The following is a 19087-nucleotide window of genomic DNA, read 5'->3' on the forward strand; positions in this document are numbered from 1 at the left end:
CGTGGTTTAAATTATCGACGGCTATTGTTTAAGGATTTGTAGTATTTTCTCGTTTCATTTTTATCGAACAAACTTTGTATCTTATTGAGAGTATTCTGTTCGTATTCCCCCTTCTTACGTCGATTGATACGTTTTTGCTCTATTAGTAGACGTCTATACTCTTCTTTTTTCTCCGTGTACAACCTGCGTCGATGGTTTTTTGATATGCTGCGTTCTTTTTATTTGTGGCCATTTCGCACTCCAATTTCCAGTTTGGTCACATTAATAACATATCAATGTGCGATGTTACTTATTCTATATTATATATAACTATTTTGTTGCACAATTAAACCAAAAGTAATTTTGTCTTCTCAAAGTTGAAGGACAACCTTATGTGGTTGAAAATGAATCAACGAATAAATACAGATCCAGATCTTTCTTATTATTATGTACTTACAAAACTGCTAATCTATGATTTTTGTAAATTTTGTTGTTTATTATTTATAAGAATCAGTATTTTTGAGAATTTCGCGTCCTGAGGCGGTTGCCTCAGTCGCTTACCGCCCGTAGCTGACCCTGCTTTGTTGTATGTATTCCTGAAAGTTTTTGGCGATATTTAATTTGGAGGTGGCAGCATGTTTATAAACTAAAACAACTTTATCTTTCAAATATATATTAAATTTTATGTTTTTACAAATAATAACTAGAGTTAATTTCTGACTATACAAATAAGAAAATCACACACCTGAAAATTGTTAACCAAACATAAATATACAACTTAAAGAACGCGGTGCGAAATAAAAATATACAACAGCAATTGGGGTGCAAAATAAAATGAATAAAAATATACTAGCTAAACTAAGAAACAAGATGCCATAATTATACCACGGTGTCAAAAGTCAACTACAATAACAGACAAAAGCTTTTGACATAGTTGAGAATCATAAAATAATATCAAACAATTGGAAAAATGCAACTAAAAAATGTAATCTGTAAGTTTTGTTAAGTTAAAATTGGTATCATTCTGTTGACGTAAATTTGAAACCCAGAAAATATTTAAATATGTCCCATAAAGACTTAGACAATATATTACATTATCTAACAGAGTTGCTCAATTGGAAACGAAGACTTGCTGCACACTGCACATGCCTTCCTCAAAACTGTTTCTTAATGTGCCATACTAAATTATGAGCATATGCTTAAATGTAATAATATACAATATTTTTCGGTTTGGAATTATTTCTGGTTAACGTTTCCTCTAGTAAAACGTAATATTGCCTAAAGATCCAAACGACCCGTTGTTCACACCAGATATTTACCACATGCTTTGAAGTACTGGTTTAGTATATTATAAAATTCCATGTAACTGAACACAAGAGGTACAATATTACCTTGATCGTACTGAAAAATCGGCCACTGTCGGACACAAACGCGAACCAAGTATACAAATTCCATAAAACTTGCTTGCCTTCAAGAAACCGCAATAATTAACAAAGATCTTTTAGACTGATTCTTTTAATAACTTTTCAAACAGTTGTTCAAAATTCCAAATTACTAAGAAGCTGGTACAATCCGACAAGCGAGAGCTGGCGGGTTGCGCGTAGAACAAATTGAAAAGTGGAAGGGATTGCTCATTTCTATTGCTGTCGGCTAGGAGTTCACATCGTACTGATTAGTGCTAGATTTCTGACAGTGTTGTCAAGCATTTACATTTTTATTTGGAGTGGCCCTATATTATAAACTATTATTTATATTTATTAAAATGGCAAGTGTATTAAAGGGCAAACCTTTAGGATCTCAAGCACGAGAAAAAATTTTTAATGTTCACAACCGAAGAAGCTAATGCAGATTAAGTTTTAGTTGATTTAAAAAAGATACAAGAACGTGTAGCTCATACATATATATCACAGCGACAATTTTTAAGACAACGCATTAGTACGACCAAACTATTATGTCCTTCCTAATTCCTCCATATTTTGACCACTTCGAATGTATGGAACTTTCTCCATTTTTGCTTGGACAAGGAATATCTTTAGTTCGTTATATTTGTTCATAATTTTGAAAAAGTTGAACCAACTCTTGACCATTACTACAGTACGGTATCTACTTATTACTCAAATCGTTATTTTGTGATGTATCTTCTTTTTGTTGTAATTTTTGCTTGCATACTAGGTGCACCTGCCAGTACGACCTTTTTCAATTGACATACGTCACATGTCACTCATATGACATAAAAAGCGCAAAGTACATCACTCTTAATTTTTCTTTATGAAAATAGGTTCAAATAGTGTATATACATTTATATTTTGCAACAATTGTTTGTTTATTCGTATTTCGACCCTGTTTCGAGGAAGTCCTTTCAGAAGTAGGAAACATTATTCTCATTTTCATATTATTTATACGTTTAGTAATTCTACGTCAAAGATTGATTACCAATTTTGACTTACAATCGAAAAACTTGTATTTAGCGAAATATTGCAAATAATAAACCATAAAGTGGGTAATTATTTCAACAACTTTCGGTGTGAGATATACAAATGTCGGCGAATAGTGGGAACAAAAAAGTATTTGATTCTTGAACAAATAAGATTTCCTTCAAAGCTAAAAGTATTTAAAAAAAAGTTGGTTTAGGCTAAAGATATGTGTATTTTACTGGTCTGGTACGCAAAAACAACTGTGAATAGTTGTTATCATATAATATACACAGTAGATGTTTCCACTTTGGTGTTATAGATTTTCTCGAAGGATTTCCACTCGATTAAAATCACAGCCGAGTGAAGATTATCAGGAACACTTATTTAAACTGCAGTTTAATTAAGAATTTTACATTTAGAGCATATTTATGTACAAAACAGATAACTAATTGATATATTCCCTGATCTAGGATCAAAACTAACATGCCCCGATTTCAAACATCAGTATACATAAGCAAATCCTCAAATTTTGGATTCCCCAAATCCATAAACTCAATTTTCCACAACAAAAACAATAATCTAAATAATTTTTTGGTATTCTCTAAACAACGAAGCCCATTTAGCACGACGTTTTGATCCTATTGGTCTAGGTTTGTTCAAGAATCAGCTAAATATATTTTTGGTTCCACAAAAAACGTGAAAAATGTTACAAAACATTGCAGTGATCCCGTAAAAAAACAAAAGCTACCTACTAGGTAAGCATTTGGTATATAAAATATATGTACCTACTAATGTGTACGTTACGATTTCTTCTCAGGTGCTTCATTCGTAAAAAATATAAATATATAAGAAAAATTGCACGTAAGTTGACAAAATAGTACTCAACAAACACTAGTGTTTTCTCTATAGGACCTCCGCTATTTAAGAGTAGCTAATTAATTTTGCAATCTTGTCGAAAAAACGTCAGATTTCTTGCAGACAACAATACAATCAACATTGCGCATGCGTTTCTACTGCGTGCGCTTGACTTTCTCAAGGTCATAGAGAAACACTAGAGTCATTGATAATGTATTCATACAGTAAATGCTATAGGAAGTTTGTTAATAAAGATTAGGTGAAATTGAAGCAAAATTAGATCAAAACCATGTGCGCCAATTTAATTTACAACAATCTATAGCATAAGGAAAAATTGTAGCTCCCACTTTGTACGAATATTAAATCGTGTGTGGATTTTAGCACCGTATATTAGACATAATGCAATAAAAGGTTGAAAATACCAGTTGCTGGCACGCAAATATTTGAAGGGGAATATAATCTTTTTTGTTCTATTACATTCTTTAGAGGTCCTCAAGGTATGAATCAAGTAGATGTTTCATTTCTTGCAGGAGTTTCATCTTTCATTGCTTACTCAGATGTTATTAGTGTAAATAATCCATTAATTAGTATTCCTTTGCAAAGACCGCTGACGTCACGCCCACAAGATGGCGGCGAAATGAAAGGTTTGATATAGCGATATGTCAACTGTCAAAAAGGTTTGTAGTTGCGCCATCTTCTGGAAGTGGTAAAGTAGAAATTGTGGGTGGCCTTCAAACAGTCGCAATACTCGATATTTTGAATAAAAGTATGGGAAATATATAGGTTTTGGAGAGCTCTTGTAGGGTTCTGGTCCAGTCTAAATAGAAAGGAGAAGGAAAATTGTTTAAAAATCATGTGAAACGCCAAAACCCTTATACAATTAGAAAAATACGATGTTTTTATTTGCTTACATCTTCGAGCAGAAGTTTCCTGAATTTTAGTGATGTTTCTGTAGTATGGCACAATGTTGTTTTCGGTACAATAGACGTCAGATTTAGATTACGCTGAAGTATGCCTGTGACCCAATTACCTCAAATACTACGCCAAAATTTTTTAAAGGCTTGTATACTATTTTTGAAGCAAGTCTTTTAAATTTCATGTACATATTTTATAATAGTTTAAAAACTCTTACTTTAGATGACTTTTAATTCCTTATGTTATAATTTGCAATGAACTATGACTATTATTTGCAAAATAATACAAATGAATTCATACAATATTGTGCTATTTTCTGTATGGTAATGTTTATTCAATTTTCATGAAAAAAGCTATATTTCTTAACAAACTTCGTGTAAACCATTGCTCTTGAGACGATAGACCCACACATTTAAACCAGATTCTTTTCAATATTAAGCAATTTCAAAAACTATTTAAAAGAATTATTAAAAAAGTTAAAACACGTTTTTAAAACGGACCTACAAATTAATTTGGATTATAAAATAGATTTCCAATCCCATACAGATAGTTCCAATAAATTTGTGAAGATATTTAAATAGCTATGAAAATACTCTGTCGTCAAAAGCCATACCCAATGACGTCATACGTCAGAAAATCATCAAGATCTTAATTATTTCAACGCTTCTTAATCTTCAGACGTCGCGTCTAGTTTGAAAGACCATTTTGCTCGAATTTTTATTAATAAAAGGGACTAGTAAATACAAATCCCAGTAGTTTCATATCTTGAGGTGTTTTTACTTCCCTGGGGTGTCATATCACCTTACAGCAAAGATATTTGTGCAACGTCGCTCAAATTTAGAAGAATAATCTACAGCAGCAATATTTAAATGTTAATTAGATTCAAAACTATTACGTGCTTTCTATAAACTAAAATAAAATACAAATTGATTAATTTCTTGTATAAAAATAGTTGCACACACTTGGCGCGACGACTGATAAGACGAGCGGCAACCGCAGAGTAACAAAAAAGGCCTTTAGTTCTGTTTTAAGAGCTTGATTGTTGATTCATTCTACCCTGTCCCGCGCTTTTTAACGCATCCTTGACGCGCAGTGACGATGCACCGACGTTCTGTGACATCTGAGGGCGTAGTTTGCAAAGTCAGAGAGGGACTTGTGCAGTATCTACTGGCAGCTCTAATACGTATTGAATTATGCCGAAAAATCAACTGAACTGCTTGAATAAATGTTAAATGGAAATTATTTGTACAAATATTAAAAAATATTTGAACTTCGTCGTGATATTTTAACAGTTTTGTATGTACATATTTATCTTAAGAGCAATGGAATTAACAAAATACCGGATTTGGTTAAAATTCTGCGTTGGTCCCGAAATATAGACTAGAACCAAATGAACTACTACCGCCATGACGTCACACGAGAAGGATACAACTAATATACATTCTTAATTAAATTAGCAAAAACATGCAAAGAAATTTTTATAGGGTATTTTTTATTTGCACATTCTTAAATTTGCTATATATTTTAATATAAAATGGCCTACAGGTCAATATTACTTTTATTGTACATACGGCACAATAATTTGAATTGATATAATCAAAATATGATTTTTGAGCTTCTACAATGGGTTCTTCTTTCCACTTAAAAATATGTAGCCATTTGTAGATTTAGGATTAGGTAGTACTGTTTTAACAAGAAACAATATTTAAAATATTGCCCAATCAATATTACACTCCTATTTCACTTACACCATTATATTGCGCAAGTTTTCACTATTCTATAGATGTTTAATGTTATTGAACAATATCAATAACTGTGCAATATTATAAACATCAACTTTACCGTAACAAATGTGTACTCTACTGATATTGTTAAGCTATAGCTTTCCAGACAAAGAATATACCACAAAGTAAGCTGATTTTATATCTTTTTTAGTGAAATAGTAAATATTTTTGAAGATAATATTGCAGCTTTTATATATTTATGTAGATCACAGCCTAAAAAAAGAAATTTTTAACTATTTAAATGTTTTCTGTTGAAAATAAATAAACTATCTTATGATCACTTGAGTAAAAATGAAAATTGGAATTTGGTTTTGTAAAACAAAAAAATATTCCTCGATAATAACATTACTTACTGTGCAATATTGGGAACTACAACTTTATTGTGCGAGTGGACATTGACATTCTGCAGTACGTTTTTAACTTACGTTAACTTTTAGGTAGCATCTTTATCAAAAAAATAAAACAGATTAAACAATTTTCAGTATTTTAAGAAAATCGAAATATGTGAAGGTAATATTTTAAAGTAATATTTTATAGATGTTAATTTAAACCATAAAAGTCATTTTTGACCCTTTAAATGTTTTATGTCGAAAATGAATTAACGATATTTGATGCCACTTTTAAAGTATGCTTAATCACCAGAGAATGTATTATTTATCCAAAGAATATACCACAAAATCTCTTTTAATACCAAATAGCTACTATATCTTTAGGTAATATTGCAGCTTTTATATGTATATATATATATATATATATATATATATATATATATATATATATATATATATATATATATATATATATATATATATATATATGAAGACCACACGGAAGAAAGGCGAAATGTCAATTTTTGATTATTTTTTGTTCAGAGCAGCAATATGTAGGTTTTTAGTAGTAGTTTTATGTGAGTCGTTCAAACATGGGAAAAAGACGAATCCTCATAGCTTAAAACACGTTATAAAATTCTTCGTACAGGGAAGAAAGGCGAATGGTCCTCGCGTAAATCCGAGAAAGGTGGAATGTCAGTGCTTGTCGGGACGTTGGGGGAGTACACGCCGCATTTTGTTTACTAAAAACGTTTAGTTTTCGATTAGCCTTCATTAAATAAAGTGCGTGTTATTGTGTTCTAAAATGACGGATAGTGAAAGAGATGATACGTGTCGCGAAAAAAACACTAGAAAAAGGAAAATTACAGGTCGAATAAATGAAGTAATGAAGCGGTTAAGACAACAGAGCCATGAAACAGGTGACGATTGTCAATGTAAGAGACTTAAGTGTTTCAAAACAGTAGATCAACAAAATCGATCAAACATTATAAACAATTTTAACCGTATGGGGCGTGATGAACAAAATATTTACTTGGCAGGCCTAATAACGTTAATGCCCGTAAAGCAAAGAAGAGCCCGAGATGAAGCTACATCAAGATTGCATGATGCAACGTATTCTTTTAGAGTTAGAATAACGACTGACGATAAAACTACTGACGTCCCAGTTTGTTTTAAAGCTTTTCTAAGCCTTCATGGCATTGGTCGGAAGAGGCTTGAAAATATTCAAAAAAGTTTAAAAGCTACTGGTAGTGCACCAATTGACAAACGCGGAAAAAATCCAAAAAGCACGCATTAACAAAACAACAGCTAGATGAAGTTATTGAACACATAAAGCGTTTTAAAGGAAGAGAAAGCCATTATAGTAAAAATAAAACTAAGAAAATGTACCTTCCGGATGACTTAAATATTAAGAAAATGTACACTATGTACAAATCCGATTAGCTTCGGCTATCCGCGGAGTGATACGTGTAGTGCTTGCGATCATTTCTTGGCTGAACTTAAGGTCCTTCACAATAAACTGAATGAAACAATTGATGCCTCTGAAAAACAAAAGATAGAAGTTGAGATAAAACGAATAACTTTGTCAAATAGCCTACACAAATCCAAAATAAAGAGAAGGGCAAGGAAAGCAGCAATGCAGAATGTTAACTGTGAAGCAGTATCTATGGATTTCGAAAAAAATTTATCCACTCCAAATATTCCGACCAACGACGTCTACTATAAGAGACAACTGACGCTTCACTCCTTTAATATTCATGTATTGTCAACAGGAAATGCTACATTTTATTGTTTTCCAGAAACCATAGGAGGCAAAGGTTCAAACGAAGTAGTTTCATTTCTGCACCATTTTATCTTTGTTCAGCTTGATCTGTCAGTTCGTCACCTCCACATATTCTGTGATTCATGTGGCGGCCAAAATAAAAACTTCACTGTTTTCCGTTATCTTCACTATGTAGTTAATACTGCAAAAAGGTTGGACTCAATCAAAGTAACCTTCCCAATACGAGGTCATTCTTACATGGAGTGCGATCGAGATATGGGTGTGATAAACCAAAAAATTATGGCTGAACTTCCTGAGGATTGGTACACGGAAATTAGATCATGTCGAGTAAAACCAAATCCGTTCGATGTCGTAAAGGTCGATCAATCACTTATAAGAAACTGGTTACTATTCTTGGACAAAATTTACGTAACTAAACCAACATATAAATCAAGACCAATCAGAGAACTCGAAATATTGAAAGATCATCCACGCCTTTTCAAACACCGAGATTCCTATAATGGACAATGGGAGACGTCAATTATACGCAAACCATTTACAAATTCCGATGAGGTGCAACTACCCGAAAGCCAGTTTATTTTGCCACCAAAATTATATACAGGTGAGTTTGTTCTAAAAATTCCCTTCTTTTTCTCTTTTTTCATAGAGATGTTTTTTAAAGCTAAGGAAAATTTCTAAGGAAAAATTTAACGATCTGGTCCACTTGAGTCAGTTTTGCACATCTGAAAGGGCTAGATCGTTCTATAGAGGCTTACCTTACAACAAAAACAACAAAAACGTAAACAAAATGAGGAGAAAATAATAAAAGCTAGACAAATGAAGATCAGAAAAAAAATTGTTGTCATATATTTCGCTTTTTTCCCGTGTTTGTAGTGACTTGTGTTTACATAAAGCAATGTTTCTAAGTTTTGTGTTTTATTTTAAATTCCGTTGATTAAATAATACGTTACAAAATAAGTATGAAGACTACTTAAATAAAGAAGTACGCAAAATATTTAATTGTATGATGATGTTTAGGGTTTGAAAGTTAAAAATTCAATTTTCTCGAATTAACCTCATTGTGACATTTCGCCTTTCTTCCGTGTGGTCTTCATATATATACATACACAAAACAACTTAATGCGAGGACGAACCAGGAAAACCACATATAGCTCGCGCGGAATCTGTATATACATATACTCCTTTATTAGGCGTACATGACCATTCGGTAGGGATCTATGAAGGAAAAACTCCGAGCTGCAAGCCCTCATCTCTTACCGTACTGCTCATCTGTAGTCCGTAATCTTAGCATATTCTGGTCTAAGTTGCAGATTCATTTCGAATTTTAAACTACCAGACTTGGGCCCGTGCCTGAACCATCGACTACTAAATAATTTCACAGTGAAGTGAAATGCTGTTCGGCCGCCTGATCAAGCTTGAGGGCCTGAAGATGCTGTAAAAGTTTGTAAACAGCGAAACCGGTAGATCAAACTCTACTTTTTCAATTATAATAAAAAGCTATTACGAATTGTGAGTAGAAGACTTATTTCCTTAACATTCATGAATATGTGCTCACACTAGCAACCATTTCATCATTCGCCTTTTATTTAGTTTGGGTTTATATTTTTTATGTCTTTTGGCTGGTGTCTCATTGCTAGTTCCCCCCAAGGCAAATGCCTAGATCTGCCACGAAGGCAGTAGTATTTTTTAATACACTTTTCTGGGTGACTTGAATAAAAGAAAAATCTGCATTTTTTTGCAATAAAAACGAAAATATTTTGATACTCACTCCCTCCGGTACACTTAAACCCTAGTAACCGCTCTAAACCAAATAATACCCCTGAAAGTAAATCGATTTTAGTATTTTAAGGAAATTACATTTTTTATATTGTTGCTTTTATGGATATCTTTTAAATTACAGCTTCATAAATTAAGGTGGAAGGAAGAAAACCTGTAGTTCTTTTTATAAAACAACAACATTATTCAATAATAGTATCAATTACTGTGACAATATTGGGAAGCTCCAGTTTATGTTGGTATTGACCATCTATGGTGTGCTTAAGCTTAAAAGAATTTGCTTAAACTGCACTTTATATATGGTTCTCTGTATTTTATATACTACTAGAATCATTATCGAGAAATATATGTGATGTAGATATGCTTTGAAGTATTTTTGGAACAGTCATTGGTTAAAAATTATACAGAAACCACAACAAACTGAAACAAAAATAACACTAATCAAAGTCTTCAAATGCTGTAACGCTAGCACTTAAAAAAATAAATTTAAAAAGTTAAAATGCATATTACAGTTTTACTTGTTCATCTGCCGGTGAAGATTTCTAAGGTTCATCCCTCGTGTGACGTCTGACTTTAGTGATCCATTACCGAAAGTATTATAATAGAATAAAGTAAACAATAGTTTTCACAACGACAAAATAAAATTTTATTTTCAATTCAAAAAGTTTTTTTTGTAATTTTTCAAAATAGATGCAAAAGAGTATCAAATATTTGTAGCAATTTTTTCTGAGTCTTCCTACGACTAAGCGAAGAATTTATTGTTAAAAATATATTATCACTTGTAAATTACAAATATTCTCTTTTAAATAAATCTGTAAGTAGATATAGGTACGATTCTGTGTTTTGTCGATTTTTCCCCAAACGACAATAAATACTGACGACGACTTGGTTGCCGAAACCAAACTTTGCGAAATATTACCTGAAAATAAGGAAAATGTGCAATTAGAGTTCATAAAAACAGTATTTATAAAGCAACATGACAAATTAATAAGGGGACAATATTAACTTTAACTTCTAATTTCTGGTAGTAAGTAGAGAAATGTATGTACACATGTATTTTCCCCGTATAATATACTTCCTAAGATACTTCGACTAAAGTAATTTTTTTTAGTTTTTCTCTCCACCGGAAGTAAAAACCTACAGTTTAATCAGTTTTCTCCAGACATTTCTAATGCTGAATCCGAATTCGTCATCAGTTTTTCCAAAGATTTTGCAGTTTTGGTTACACTCATCCTCGAAACGACAGACGAACCGCGAAAAATTACAGGATCGTTTTCTTTTAATTTTTATTTCGATCGAAAAAGAAAATTTAATTTAAGAACTACCATTATGAGACTGATCCTCAAAAACATACCTAAGATTTTGAAAAGAAAACTGTTCAAACCTTTATTTCCTACAAAATAAAAAATCATATTAAGGCAGTTTTTTCAAATTCATTAAATGAAAATGGCCCGGAAGGTCACATTCTAAATATATAAATGACTTTTGGAAAAGTTCTTAATACTTTTGTTAAAAAAAAGCAAAACAAAGCAATCGAATTACTATGTTCCAATTCTCGTCATGTTGGTAGATTTTGATTTTTCAAAGATTCTCAAAAAAAAAAAGAAAAATTAAATGAACAAAAATCAATGTATGTTAACTTAAATAATAAAAAAACACATGCGTGACTTGACAATAATCTACCCTTCGATAGATGGTGTTATGTTGTGATGTCCTCTCGTGGGAGTCACTATCCGGGTAGCTTTTAGACAGTCAGAGACAGAGTTCAAAATAAAAATAAAACTTTATTGTCTTCCTTAAATTAAATTGACAAAAATCTTATGTACATATTTACAATTTGGTTTAGTCTTCTCAGTACCTGGCCTATTTATTCAAATTAAGCTTGACCTTGTCATATGGAATTAGTCTTATCGGCAAGCGAGTGTGTATCTGAAATTTTACGGTAACGTTGTAGCGATTTAATAACAGCGGACGATAGGTACAAAGAAAGGAAAGGAACTCAACACGTCCCTTAAGTGGTTCGGGTTAATAGGACACTCCTCGACAGTCTCAACACGACTGCCTCAGAGTACGGGTAGTGAAGAGCTCAACACGCACTTCGGATAGCGGCGGTAAAAGGAAAGGAAACAACTTGTGAACTCAACACGTCCACAAGCCGGGGTAGGGAAGAAGAGAACCTTCAGTCAACACCTGTCGATTCTGTCTCTGTGAGGAAATGTTGCCGTTTATATAGCGGAGCTTTGCCCTTTCTACTGTCGATACACTCCTACTTCATGGGTTGGTTCGCGCGCACGCTGGTTTAACGGTGATGGCTTGGACTCATCGTTACAATGTAAGAAAGGATTGCTGGCGCTTTTGACATCTGTCATTTCATGCATGTCGCCTGTCACAATTTCAAGAAAAAGCAACATTGTATTCATATCATTCAGTTAATAGGTACCTTCACTTGAAGAGTAAAGCAAGGCAGAAATTAAAAGCATTAGATTGTGATTGCCTAGAAATTATAAATAATTTTCATGATATAATCATAGCATATCATAAAATTACAATTCGTGATAATGCATAGGATTTAAAGATTTCAACTGAGCGTGTACACCATACACAAACATTTGGATATATACAAAAGCTCCTCACGTGATGGGTGCTACATTTGCTCACTGGTAAGAAAAAACGGACCTTTCTATCGGATTTTGAGGATCTTTTGGGAATGAAAAAGCGCAATCCGAACAGTTATCTCGCAGATACGTGACTGTTGGTGAAATAATAGGGGTGTATTTCTACACGCCGTATGCGACGGAACAATCAAAACAGTCGTAAAAAACTGCGAAGACCCAGAAAAGGGGCAACACAGCCTGATAGTCACGAAAAGTGATGGCGACTATTTATCTGGGATGCGAAAGATATTATTCGTATGAATAACTTGAAAAGGAGCACATAGACAGCTAGCATGTGATATGCAGCTCTTTTGGACTGTTTCGACGCCGATTTGAGGAAAAAACACTCCGGTTTGACTCAAACAACACAAATAAAACAACAGTTATACTATGATTCTAGTAAAATGAATATAGTCGTTGCTCAAGATAAAGATATGTGCCAATGAAAGCCCATAATTATTGGATCAATTTGGGCATATCCTTAAATTTTGCTAGTTGCTATTTTTGGAGAAAATCGAAAAAAACCACTTGGATCACTATCCTAAACAATTAACCCAACTTTCATTCTTTTCGTGCGTTCCCAGAAAGAGAAGGGGAGAGAGAGAGAGAGAAAGAGAGACAGAGAGAGAGAGAGAGAGAGAGAGAGAGAGAGAGAGAGAGAGAGAGAGAGATAAGGGTTATAGGGCGAGTAATCGAAACACTGTGCATATTATATGTTCAAAATTGACCTACTTTTATAGTATACTCATCTTCTTCTTAGAGTGCCATATCCCTACGGAACGTCGACGAGTACCATGCTTATAATATTTTATACTGATCTCGGTCTTGCGCTACGTGTAGCAATTGGTCCGCTGTCAAACCTGTCCACTGCCGCAAATTCCTCAACCAAGAGAGTTTCTTCCGTCCTATCCATTTCTTTCCTTCGATTTTACCGTTGAGAATTAGCCGAAGGAACTCGTATCTTGGTCCTCTGATTATATGTCCAAGATATTCTAGTTTACGCCTCTTAATAATATTTAATAGAGTTCGTTGATGTCCCATTCTTCGAAAAACTTCTTCGTTTCTAGTTCTGCTAGTCCATGGAATTTTTAGTATCCTTCGATACAACCACATCTCAAGTATACTCATAGTATGATTATTATATAAATTATATATAATATACTGTACACTGATGCTGTATGTCATAAAAAAACAATAACTGAAACCAGAATCTGATCTTTATCGGAGGAACTGATAAGAATTGATAAGAACTGAATTATTTGAATAGTTACAAAATCACCAACGGTTAAAATAGTGCGGAGTGTCTCAACTTAATAAGAATTACGAGTAAAATAAAATTTCTTCTTCACATACTGTTCCAGCAGGCGTATGTGGCATCCTATATGTCACTTACACAGATTACTTGAAAAGCCAATAACGATCGTGAGATATGAATCTGTTTTGTACAGTTTGGACGCCGATTTGAGAAAAAAAAACATTCAGGTTTGACTCACAAAAAAATGTCTCCCATCAAGCGAACGCACTCGCTCACAAGGCGGCCATGTTACAGGCAAAATTGCACCAATTAGGATACGAATACCACCATATTCGCTAGATTTAGCACTGTGTGACTATTTCCTTTTTTTAAATTAAATAAAACGACTTGTAGAATGCCGTTTAGCAACTAACGATAAAATCATAGCTAAAACTTATAATAACTGACAAAAGAGTCGAGAAAAACTTTTGTGTTGTGAAAAATAGTCCAAATTGTGTGTTTTCTTACTTCATGTAGATTCATGTCAAACCAGCTTCGTATATGTAACGGGCGATGGAAAGAAACTTAAATTAGCGATAACTAATAAAAGATTTTCTTCTAATTAGCTGTTAAAACTGATATGGACATAAGACATCCAATTTTGCAGGTGTGCCAGAGCCATACTGCACAAAATACATCCATTTATATACTCTGAATACATCTTTCCTAAATTAATTTAAATGAAACATTAAACGGATTAAAAAATAATATAGCTCACCTTAGTTTGTCTTCAGCAGCCGCTTTGGCATTAGCTTCTTCAATTCTTAATCGCTTTGTTTGTTTTTGGTGCTGCTCTTGGAAGTCTCTTTCAGTTATATCCAGTCTATTAATCTAAAAATAAAAAAAAACTTCATATTCAACGTCTCCGTGTGAATTCAGCCCTAGTGAAATAATAATCCTATACGAAAATGGAAGTTATTACTTTAGTAAACATGATACACCAGCTGCATACTTTAAAATTTAAAAATTCCAACTTTTAATCTCCAAAAAGAATTTAAATGATTTTGAAACTAACAACTGTACAGAAACCTTAAACTAACTGAAAAAGACAACTATGCTATAAAAAGTTGTTTTAAGAAAATCCACAAGGAAAATAATTCCTGTAGCTGGCTGTATACCATGTATAACAAAAGAGGTTAGTCTTTGTATGTGGGTATATATTTTATTTTATAAAAACCCTTAAAAGGGCAACATTACAAGCACGAACGTTTTCGGAACAACTGTTCCATCATCAGGTTAAAATACCTAAAATAAGTATAAACCATTTAATTACAGCAAACGTGGTTTAAAATTTTGACTAAGGTTAAAAACAATAAAATGGCTATACTTACAGGTACCATGCCTGAGCCACCAAAATATTTGGGTAAAAACCCTTTAAAATGAAAAATGTTACCAAAGATTGTACATGATATTGAGAATATTATATGATGTTTAATATTTTAATTAGATTTTACTTCAGGTAACATACACCCATGCTTAAGTGAGTTCCAGTGTCCGGAGAGTAAACCTCTTCAAACGGACTACGGCTGGCAACTGATTGATGAAATACCCATGAACGGTGTCAAAAACAAAATGTCAATGAACCATGAAACAGTGTTAGTTAAACATTATATTACTACAGCCAAAAGATTAAAAAACTTTGATAATGTTAAAATGATAACAGCAATCCAGGTGTTGGGATTTAAAAATTTTTCTATAACTATTTAATATTGGATATAAAAGATGTAAATTACTGGTGTTGTTGAAGGTCATGTTTAAGAGGATGACGTATGCATTAGGCAGCTTATGTTACTCTTTATCGTATGGAGTGTGGTCTAAAAGGTGTAATTTGTGAAGAATTAGCTGAAATATATGGAAATGTCCTTTTATGTTGCTTACATCTAGGACAAGGAAAAATAAATAGTATATATTTGTAGCTAATGTAAGACTTCGTATGTAGATGAAATTGTTTAATACTGCTAGTATCGTAAAAATTTTTAATATAAGTGAGTCCAATAGATTGAGAAAAAGGGATTGAAAATCTTCCGGCTGAAGGAATTAAAGTTATAATATATGTGATTAAATTTAAAAATTTTTTTTGGAAAGACTGAGATCCTCAGAGACCTGGCAGGAATAAAAGTAAATGGAATGACTAAAGAATAAAGGAGAGTGGGTTAAAGGGAAATGAATGAGTTAATCAACAAAATTAGAGATGATAGAGGTCCTTCATGCTTAAAGCATCTAGCACCCTGAACAAAATATATTTTGGTTATATTAAATTCGATACATAAAAGCCTGAAATTTTATTTGTGAGTATGGTGTACTAAGTTGTTGACTAAGAGAGGGGGGAGCAATGGTTGATTAAAGGTTTAGGTAAAGTGGTAGAAAGTGAATTCTGATGAATTGCTGGATTGTGTTTAAATGTTTACTGAGTTTAGAGCTAATGGGTGGATGGTAGATATATGAAAAGACAGAGAACTAGCAAAAGAAAAAAGCATGGACAGGAATATGATGAAAACGTGAAGATTGTAAAATAATGAAATAGTGAGGTATAAAAGATATGATGTTAACAATAGGGGGCTGAAAAATTCTTTTGGAGGGAGTGTTGTGACAGTAGTGTAGAGAGAATGGTTGTTTTAAAAAGCAACAATTGTTGAGAAGGATTAAGGTGTTGACGTTTATAGAGGAAGGACAGATAAAGAAGATGGGGTAAATTTGAGAAGTGTGGGTTATGAGAAGAGTTGTCGGTGTAAGGGTTGAAAGTCACCGTTGAAAGATACATGGCGATTAACGCAGTTGGGGCTTCTTTGCTTTTCCTTGACTATTTCCAAGTCTTCATATAGATCTAATTTTAGAAAAATTTAGTCATTCCATTTACTTTTATTCCTGCCAGGTCTCTGAGGATCTCAGTCTTTCCAAAAAAAATTTTTAAATTTAATCACATATATTATAACTTTAATTCCTTCAGCCGGAAGATTTTCAATCCCTTTTTCTCAATCTATTGGACTCACTTATATTAAAAATTTTTACGATACTAGCAGTATTAAACAATTTCATCTACATACGAAGTCTTACATTAGCTACAAATATATACTATTTATTTTTCCTTGTCCTAGATGTAAGCAACATAAAAGGACATTTCTATATATTTCAGCTAATTCTTCACAAATTACACCTTTTAGACCACACTCCATACGATAAAGAGTAACATAAGCTGCCTAATGCATACGTCATCCTCTTAAACATGACCTTCAACAACACCAGTAATTTACATCTTTTATATCCAATATTAAATAGTTATAGAAAAATTTTTAAATCCCAACACCTGGATTGCTGTTATCATTTTAACATCATCAAAGTTTTTTAATCTTTTGGCTGTAGTAATATAATGTTTAACTAACACTGTTTCATGGTTCATTGACATTTTGTTTTTGACACCGTTCATGGGTATTTCATCAATCAGTTGCCAGCCGTAGTCCGTTTGAAGAGGTTTACTCTCCGGACACTGGAACTCACTTAAGCATGGGTGTATGTTACCTGAAGTAAAATCTAATTAAAATATTAAACATCATATAATATTCTCAATATCATGTACAATCTTTGGTAACATTTTTCATTTTAAAGGGTTTTTACCCAAATATTTTGGTGGCTCAGGCATGGTAACCTGTAAGTATAGCCATTTTATTGTTTTTAACCTTAGTCAAAATTTTAAACCACGTTTGCTGTAATTAAATGGTTTATACTTATTTTAGGTATTTTAACCTGATGATGGAACAGTTGTTCCGAAAACGTTCGTGCTTGTAATGTTGCCCTTTTAAGGGTTTTTATAAAATAAAATATATACCCACATACAAAGACTAACCTCTTTTTTTAAGAAAATAGTAAATGAACAAACTCACATTATAAATTAAATTTTCTTCTGATAAAATACTTTCTGGCGGATTTCGTATCCTAGCTAATGTTTCACATAGTCCAGGACATTGTCTCCTACTTTTCGGCGTACCTAAACACCCTAAAAAACAAAATACAAATAAAATAATAATTCTCGGCGTGACAACAAAAGATAAAATAAGGAATCAAGACTTAAGGAAAAGAACAGGTATCAGTGATGTCGTCGAACGTATAGCCAAGCTGAAATGGAATTGGGCAGGTCACATAGCGAGACTAAAAGACACAAGATGGACCAGAAAACTAATTGGCTGGCGTCCACGAGAAGACAAACGCAGCAGAGGACGACCACCAATACGCTGGATGGACGACATTGGACGAATATCCAAGAAATGGCAACAAGAAGCACAGAACCGTGAAGAGTGGCGAAAAATGGGAGAGACCTATGTCCAGCAGTGGACAGAAGAGGTTGCATGATGATGATAATAAAATGAACATAGTCTTCACTTAAGGTCAAGGTATGTGCCGAATGAAAGACCTCAATCGGGTTATTAATTTAACTATGGTTCTTTTCGGAGTCTTCATTCAATTATATGTCAATTGTGTCCATGAATTATTGCATGCAATTCGAGCAATTAAAAGTGCAGAGAGGAGCGTTTGATCTTCGAACTATTGACCAGAATGGACACATCTACATAGTGGTGCACAGTTTGTTTTCGGGAATTGGGGAAAGACACAATTGTGGTTTCTCTTAATCAATTAATTCCCTGTAATCAAGTCCCTGTTATCTAACGTGCTTCATCTCGAAGAAGCTTTACCTCGCTTTTTCAATTCTGGATTTGATCTTTGTTGCTTATTGCCCTATTGACTGTGAAGGACCATAATCAATGGGACGTGGGAAACAAAAATGTAGACAAAAAGGGAATAGAACTGGAAAAACAGCTAGAATCAAGGTGGTATGTCACCATGTTAAAATTTGGGCATTTCGCATTTTAAGGCACTCTAACCTAGCCAAGCTTTTATATGACAGTTAACATACTCTTAAATGGTGTCAGAGTTGCCAAGTCTCCAGTTTTTTCATACTCTCACATAATATTAAAGAAATGCATATAAAAATTAATAGGAAATGCATTGAAATTATATAAAAATTCATAGATTTTAGTTAAATTAAAGATAATCAAATGCATATACAATAAAATTGATTACAATGATATAAAAAATTAATAGTATTAATTAAATTACCGTATATAATAGAAATGCATTGAAATTATATAAAAATTCATAGATTTTAGTTAAATTAAAGATAATCAAATGCATATACAATAAAATTGATTACAATGATATAAAAAATTAATAGTATTAATTAAATTACCGTATATAATATTTGTTTTATACTTATTCAAAACTTGTAGCTTCTCATAACACAAATTATAATTT

At 32.8% G+C, this 19087-nt stretch overlaps 1 protein-coding gene across 2 annotated transcripts in view; it reads right to left on the reverse strand.

Annotated features, from left to right (window-relative positions):
• Positions 1-635: 635 nt before the first annotated feature.
• Positions 636-19087, reverse strand: part of wkd (TBC1 domain family member whacked) — a 55071-nt gene continuing 36619 nt past the window's right edge. For both annotated transcript variants that reach the window (XM_072531476.1, XM_072531475.1), the window contains exons 6-8: positions 17662-17774; positions 14502-14614; positions 636-10754 (exon numbers count right to left, since the gene is read on the reverse strand). In XM_072531476.1, the coding sequence (XP_072387577.1) occupies positions 10751-10754; positions 14502-14614; positions 17662-17774 (230 nt within the window). In that variant the 3' untranslated portion in view covers positions 636-10750. The remainder of the gene's footprint in view (positions 10755-14501; positions 14615-17661; positions 17775-19087) is intronic.

The sequence above is a fragment of the Diabrotica undecimpunctata genome, chromosome 5 (assembly GCF_040954645.1).
Source record: "Diabrotica undecimpunctata isolate CICGRU chromosome 5, icDiaUnde3, whole genome shotgun sequence".
NCBI classification, from domain to species: Eukaryota; Metazoa; Arthropoda; class Insecta; order Coleoptera; family Chrysomelidae; genus Diabrotica; species Diabrotica undecimpunctata.